Source organism: Dunckerocampus dactyliophorus, chromosome 12, assembly GCF_027744805.1.
Source record: "Dunckerocampus dactyliophorus isolate RoL2022-P2 chromosome 12, RoL_Ddac_1.1, whole genome shotgun sequence".
Taxonomy (NCBI): Eukaryota; Metazoa; Chordata; class Actinopteri; order Syngnathiformes; family Syngnathidae; genus Dunckerocampus; species Dunckerocampus dactyliophorus.
In genome coordinates, this window is record NC_072830.1 from 18,375,965 (window position 1) to 18,383,822 (window position 7,858).

General features: G+C 39.4%; 1 protein-coding gene across 1 annotated transcript; it reads right to left on the bottom strand.

The window, feature by feature from the left end:
- Positions 1-442: 442 nt before the first annotated feature.
- LOC129191490 (uncharacterized) lies at positions 443-7,038 on the bottom strand. The gene is made up of 9 exons (XM_054794878.1): positions 6,854-7,038; positions 6,524-6,633; positions 5,851-6,022; positions 4,965-5,074; positions 3,730-3,901; positions 3,461-3,570; positions 2,253-2,424; positions 1,887-1,999; positions 443-734 (listed from the first exon to the last, which is right to left on the bottom strand). The coding sequence occupies exons 1-9, from the start codon at positions 7,036-7,038 to the stop codon at positions 628-630; spliced, it is 1,251 nt and encodes a 416-aa protein (XP_054650853.1). The 3' UTR covers positions 443-627.
- Between the last annotated feature and the right edge of the window lie 820 nt (positions 7,039-7,858).

Here is a 7,858-nt window from a genome sequence, read left to right on the forward strand (position 1 = left end):
GCATGTGTGACTTTTTTTTTTGTAGGCAGTGTATTCATTTATCATGAATAACTAGGGATGGGCATTGAGTCCTGAGCATGGATGGAAACAGGGACTACTGTAACATTCCGACTGTCCCGAGATCTTTCACATTTTTAAATTTCAATAGCTAGTTTCGATGCCCAGTCCGCCGACCGGAAGAAATAGCCGCTTCATTGGGCATTCTTTATTCTTTTCTCTCCCTAGAAAATGGTGGCATTTACAGTAAAGACAGGAAGGGAACAAACTATCAGTAATAGATATGGAGAAGGGGTAGGATTAAATGAGCTCTGCTTCTTCCTACTCCTTTTTAGACATGTTGACTTGTGTAAATGTAATCATGTGATTTGATTTTTATTTGTCCAGTAACTTCAATATCAGAAACAAATAAATCATGACCAGCGTAATCTGCTACCTTTTTTATTTGATTCAGAAATCAACATTGACAAAGATCATGTTCAATTAAAAAGATGAAAGTTTTACAGAGCAAAGAGGGAGGTACATTTGAGTTTTAACCATTTTTCATTTAGTTCAGTTTACCCATACACCTTAGCTGATTTACATTTTTAGTATTTTAGCATTCATTTCTTTGTCAGGCTTTTGGGGAAGTCAGTTACTTGGTGTTGTTTCACTTGTATCAGGAGCGTACTGTTCAGTGATGTTCTTCATCTCGATGGGGATCCTTGTGATAGGAAAAGGCGTTGGAGGGGCCATATCTGGAAAAAGGATTCACATTGACTAGTCATTTAGTATATGGACACAGGTGTCTCTCGGGTTATGTACGTGTTGTTTTCCGAGACTGATGTATGGTTTTGGTGTAGGTTGGCTCTTACACCTGAATTAACTCCTAAGTCACTCACATGCTACACAGAACACATGAACATAAAAACAGCAATCGAATACTAAATACAAGAATTATGTCATGTGTAGTGTAAAAGAGTTTAACACAAAGATTTCCGAACGTTCCGACTGTGTGCAGAGAGGATTGTTGAGTAGCCGGTGTTAGATGCTAAAATATGATCATTATCCTTAATTATGGTGGCGACAGTCAAGTGTAGTGTGACTCGCGTGAGCCGCACATAGGGCCTGATCTACTAAGATCCCAAATAACGAGCACTAAATTTCGTGTGCAAACAAAAAAAAAAATGCACATACTATTAGTAGGCTGGTTGTTGGTGCACAGGAATTATCCAGATGCAAGAAAATGCAGCATTGCAAGGAGTTTTCCATGGCATGGCTCCTTTTTGTGAAATCAGCCCTTCTAGTAGCACAAAAATGGCATTGCTGGATAGACTATATTACTCAACAATTTTTATTTCTGACACCACAAATACGTGACAAGCGCAAGAAAAGTTCTCTCTCGAGGGAAAGGCTTCTTGAGACGTCATCTGTACTTCTGTGAAGAATGTGTCAGACATTTCGCTCCTCATCCGAAGAGGTTCGTCAGCGAACTAATAACTGCTGGTAGCCGAGGCCTTAAATACAGTAAGAGTGGGCGGAATTGGTGTGCCAACACCCTCGTCGTCCTCTCTCTCTCATTCGTCTGTCATTGCATCTATGTCGCCTTCTCGCCATAATGACCGCAACCATTTGTGCGAAATGCTGTGCCAGTTTGCACCTGCTTTCCAAACGTGCTGAAAACACTGACCAAAAACAGGGGAGCATTTTTATGGCTGTATCAGTTAGTCTGTTTTTTCGCCATTCATGGGTGTCTCTGGAAAATAAGCCCCACAAAAAGGTGGGATCTACTGTAATTATGTTTCATTAATTCATGTAAAGACAGCCAACGCTCTGACACCAGCAACAGCAACTCTGACACCAACTTCACAAACAAAACAATCATCAACCAATCATTTAAACGTGGTTACCTCGTGGGTAGCAGAATTCGAAAGGACACTTAAAACGGACACGATAATCCGAGCACGAGACACGCTTCTTCTGGGAAGAATTTCTACAGATGAATCCTGTAATCGGGTCAGCTCTGTTGGAAACACAAGACAATCAAAATCAATCAATCAGGACAACGATCACTGGAACCTTTTACTACCACTATAGATATAGCCAATGGGGTGGGTGGAACTTCAGTCCAAACTTCAGTCATATAAACACCAAGGTTCCAGTAATAGTAGTTTTTGCCTTTGAATTGCATTTTTCACTCAACTTTACTTTCAATTAAAGTAAAGCATTTGCAGGTAATACATGCTCCCCTTACAGAAAAAACAGCTGGTACTTACACTTCAATCACATCGCCTGTGGAAGCCATGCTCATCCCAGATGTAGTTTGGACTTCAATATCAGATGGTGTTTGGCAGATTTTATTTGGATTTTCTTTGCGCAGGCGACTAAGAATCTCAAAGTCTCCAGTACCAGATGGGTTGTCTCGATCAAACCACGGAGTCCAGCAATCTGCAGAAGGCATGTCAAGCTGATCAGTGCCAAGATAATGAAAACCTTTCCATTGGGCATGAATGATGTCGTTTTATGCTTTATGGTTGCAGGATAACAATGCACAGTACCGCTGGACTTGACTTGGATGTATTTGTTGGAACTTGCTACTGAACAGTTTTGTGTAATTGCCACAGAATGATTTATGTTGTAATTTGTTCGTTTCTACGGAAGAATATTTTCATTTTTGTTTTTTTCCAAAAGGAATTCTTTCTCTGGGGAACCCCCTGGCACCCCATTGAGAGGCCCAAGGATGTGGGCCTCTTAAGACTGAACTCACTGTTGGGTTTATAAGGTCATGTAACTTCTAAACTAAACAGTTGATTCACATTGCCCCGTTTGTTCTGATAATAGAATTGATGAAGAACCAGAATGTTCAGCAGAATGAAAAACGGAATCAGAATGGTAAAAATTAAATCTCGTCCCTAATAATCATGTATTTATAATTATTACCGACTTAAGGTGAATGAGATGTGTTTTCTGTGTAAATAACATAAAACATAATAAAATCTTTGTTTTGGCCAAAAAGCTGCACATTTGCAGGGTCATGAATGCTAAATCTCAAATTTGAGAGGATCCACTGCAGAGGTGACAAAGCAAATTAGTGTATTACCTGATAATATATCTACTTAATAATGAAGTTTTATTTTTAGACTTTGCTGAGGGCCAATAAAAAAAAATATCTGGACAGAAAATGGCCCACGAGCCACACTTTGGACACCTATAGTCTAATACCTATGGAACCAAATGTTACCCAGTGTAATCTATTGTAGATAAAGGGTCTGAAAATGTATGCCACATTTGGCCTATGAAATAAAGATGGTGTATTTTATATGTCAGATCTGATATATACAGTATTTAAATTATGTAAATATAGGAGGCTCTACAGTATCAAAATTGCACTTTTGTCCTGTGGTATCTGAAGCAGGAGCAGGATAATGCTAAACCCTGCTTCAGCCCCCGCAAGGGCAAATCATTCAATTCATGAAGTGGTTACCCATTGGGGAGCAGAACTCGAGGGGACACTGGAAACGGACACGATAATCCTCACACGAGCCATAACGCTGGACTGAGTTTTTACAGATGAATCCTGTAATCGTGTCAGCTCTGTTGGGAAACACAATCAGGACAGCTTTGTAGCACTGCTGTCAATGTGTTAGGGTGGGAGTAAAGTTAAAAAAGTGTCGGACTCTGCATACATCTGTTGAGACGCTACACTTCAGAAGAAGGGTAATACATGCTCCCCTTGTAACAGCTCGTACTTACAAAGTAATAATGTTGCCTGTGGACGTCATGCTCATCCCAGATGTAGTTTGGACTTCAATATCAAATGGGTTCGGGCAGATTTGACCTGGATATTCTCTGCGCAGGTGACAAAGAGTCTCATAGTCTCCATGACCAGAGGGGTTGTCACGATCAAACCATGGAGTCCAGCAAGCTGCAGAAGGCATATCAAGTTGAAAGAGTTGATCAATACCAAGATAATGAAGGCTGTAAAATGAATGCAAGTCTTTAAATTAGTTGGCTATTTTTTTTAAATTGTGTGGCGTACACACAGGTCATGAGAGGCATGAAGGTGTGTTCAGCTTGTTACTCTTATTACAATATCATTGAAGACTGACAATATTTGGACACACTGTCACTCGTGAGTAATTCTGGACCACCGAACAATGTGTGAAATTGCAACACTTGATGAAAATTAATATTAGTGAAGCATAAAGAAATAAACGTAAAAAATCGGGGCCTTTTTTGACAGTGGTACATGTTTGCTGCCCATTATACCTGTACTATCACATATTTATAAACTATTACTGGCTTAGGGTGAATGAGATGTGTTATTTGTGGAAAAATCCGAGAAATAAGATTTTTTTTTTTAACCAAAAATCTGGGGCCGCACGGTAGCATATTGGTCACAGTCAGGAGATCAGGAAGACCTGGGTTCAAATCTCCGCTTGTGCATCTCTGTGTAGAGTTTGCATGTTCTCCGGGTACTCTGGTTTCCTCCCACATTCCAGAAACATGCATGTTTTCTAAATTGTCCATAGGTGTGAATGTGAATGGTTGTTTGTCTATATGTGCCCTGTGATTGGCTGGCGACCAGTCCAGGGTGTATCCCGCCGCTCACCAAGGTCAGCTGGGATAGGCTCCAACATACCCCTAATCACCCTAATGAGAAGCGGTATAGAAAATGGATGGATGGATTGATCTACAACTTTTTGGAATACTGAATCGTGAAGGTGGCGGGGCCCCCTCTATAGGTGAGAAAGCAAGTTCACTGTGTGTGGAGTTGACATGTTCTCACTGTGCGTGTGTGGTTTTCTTTCTACTGGTACTGCAGCTTCCTCCCACATTCCAAAAACATGCATGTTAGGTTAATTGGAGACTAGAATTGTCCATAGGTGTGAATGTGAATGTTTTTCTTCGATATGTAACCTGCAATTGGCTGGCGACCAGTAGACAGTGTACCTGCTTCTGCCTCATTCAAGTCATGAAGTGTTTACCTGGTGGGTTGCAGAAATCGAGGGGACACCTGAAACGAACACGATAATCTGAGCACCGGCCATGCCTCTGGGCAGAATTTCGACAGATGAATCCTCTAGTTGTGTCAGCTCTGTTGGGAAACACAATCTTGTCAATCAGGACTGCAACACTGTAATCTTTTACTGTTGGTTTAGATATGGACAATAGGGGTGGGTGGATCAGTCCAATATGGATCGTATCGCTGCAATGAGGGTTGTATCCGTAGCATGATGAGAATTTTTTATTTTTCCGTTCTCTTCATTTATTTTCCAAAGTATGTGTTTGTTGTTGTGTTGCTCATACTGTAACATTGATGATAGTTATATTTATATATTGTTACTTACAATTACTTATGAAAATGTACAAAACATAAAAATTTTTTGAGATACTTTTTTTATACTTATACTTAAAAAAAATGTATTTGAATCTCTCCAAATATTGATACCAGGGGTCGTATCAGTACATGACGAGATATATTTTTAAACATAAAACAGAAACATTCACTTTATTTTATATTTATTTGGATCAGTCCAAATATTAATACCAAGGGTCGTATCGGTAGCATGATGAGATATATTTTTCAACTTTCTGCTTTTTGTTTATTTTCACAAATATCTTTTTTTGTTGTTGAACATATTGTTACATTGTTGGTATTGTTATATTTATACCTTGTATAATTATGAATATAACAAATTCAGTGACTAAGTTATTGGACATCAAAGGGCTTTGGAGGCACAAAGCCAAACAATTGAATCAAATCACAGTTTCTGCTTTTGTTTAGTTATTTTGCACCACTGACTTCAGTTTATTTTCAATCAAACGCATGTTTTTGCAGGTCCCCTTAAAGAAAGAACAGCTGGTACTTACACAGTAATCACATCGCCTGTTGACGCCATGCTCATCCCAGATGTAGTTTGGACTTCAATTTCATATGGTTTTGGGCAGATTGCATCTGGATATTCTCTGCGCAAGCTACCAAGAGTCTCATAGTCTCCACTACCAGAGGGGTTGTCTCGATCAAACCATTGAGTCCAGCAACCTGCACAAGACAAATCAAGTTGAAAGAGTTGATCAATACCAATAAGATAATGAAGAAAATTAACACAAAACTTTAAATTAGTTGACTATTCTTGAATTGAGTGGCTTATACTTTCATAATTACAATATAACTGAAGAATGAGAATACTTAGACACCATATCACTTATGAATCATTTTGGACAATGAAAAATCTTGAATTTAAGATAGGAATAAAGAGTCTATATAGCTCTGTAGGGACACTTCACTTGTCTGTCGTTAAAACAGTCATGTGGCTTGACATGATGTGCATGCATTAACTACATCAAAAAAAAATTATTACTGCCATTAATGCGTTATTTTTGACAGCCCTATTCGGTGTACCACATTTTGGCCTATGAAAAAAAGTTGTAAATTATATCAAATTTGCAGTTTTGTCTTGTGGTATCTGAAGCTGGAGCAGGTTAATGTGAACATTGATTCTGCCCTCACAAGGCCAAATCATTCAAGCCATGAAGTGTTTACCTGGTGGGGAGCAGAAATCGATGGGACACCTGAAACGAACGCGATAATCCGAGCAGCGGCCACGCTTCTGGTCAGAGTTTTGACAAATGAATCCTCTACTCGTGTCAGCTCTGTTGGGAAACACAATGATGTCAATCAGGATCACATTGTAACACTGTAGCCTTTTACTGTCAGTTTAGACATGGACACTCGGGGTGGGTGCTCCTCAAATAGTGTGGAGAACTGTGGCGAACATGAACGGTCAGAGGTAGGGAGGACTTTCAATATTAGTGCAGACCTGCCAACATGTATGTTGGTAAATAATTGACAGAAAGAATAGCGAATGCTTACATGACAATCACATCGCCTGTTGACGCCATGCTCATCCCAGATGTAGTTTGGACTTCAATGTCGAATGGTTTTGGGCAGATTCTTTCTGGATATTCTCTGCGTAGGTGACCAAGAGTCTCATAGTCTCCTCTACCAGAGGGGTTGTCTCGATCAAACCATTGAGTCCAGCAACCTGCACAAGGCATATCAAGTTGAAAGAGTTGATCAATACCAATAAGATAATGAAGAAAATTAATAATCTTTAAAGTAGGCGATTGACTATTTTTGAATCGAGTGGCTTATACTTTCATAATTACAATATAACTGAAGAATGAGAATACTTTGACACCATATCACTAATAATATAATTTTGGACGATCAAAAAAAAAAGTTGCAATGTATGTCAAAATATTAGAATTTGTAAATTATAATCAAATTTGCAGTTTTGTCTTGTGGTATCTGAAGCTGGAGCAGGTTAATGTGAACATTGATTCTGCCCTCACAAGGCCAAATCATTCAAGTCATGAAGTGTTTACCTGGTGGGGAGCAGAAATCGAGGGGACACCTGAAACGAACGCGATAATCCGAGCAGCGGCCACGCTTCTGGTCAGCGTTTCGGCAGCTGAATCCTCTAGTCGTGTCAGCTCTGTTGGGAAACACAATGATGTCAATCAGGATCACGTTGTAACACTAGCCTTTTACTGTCAGTTTAGACATGGACACTCTGGGTGGGTGGATCGGTCCAATATGGATCGTATCGCTGCAATAAGGGTTGTATCCTTAGCATAATTTTTTTTTTACAGTTCTCGTCTTCATTTATTTTCCAAAATATGTGTTTGTTGTTGTGTTGCTCATACTGTAACATTGTTGATATTGTTATATTCATACATTGTTACCAAACTCAGGGAATAAGTTATTGGACACAGGAGGGCTTTGGGGGCAAAAAGCCAAAAGATTTGAATGACAGCCAATCATTTAAATGTTTGCTTTTAGTTTTTTAGCTTACACAGCAATCACATCGCCGGT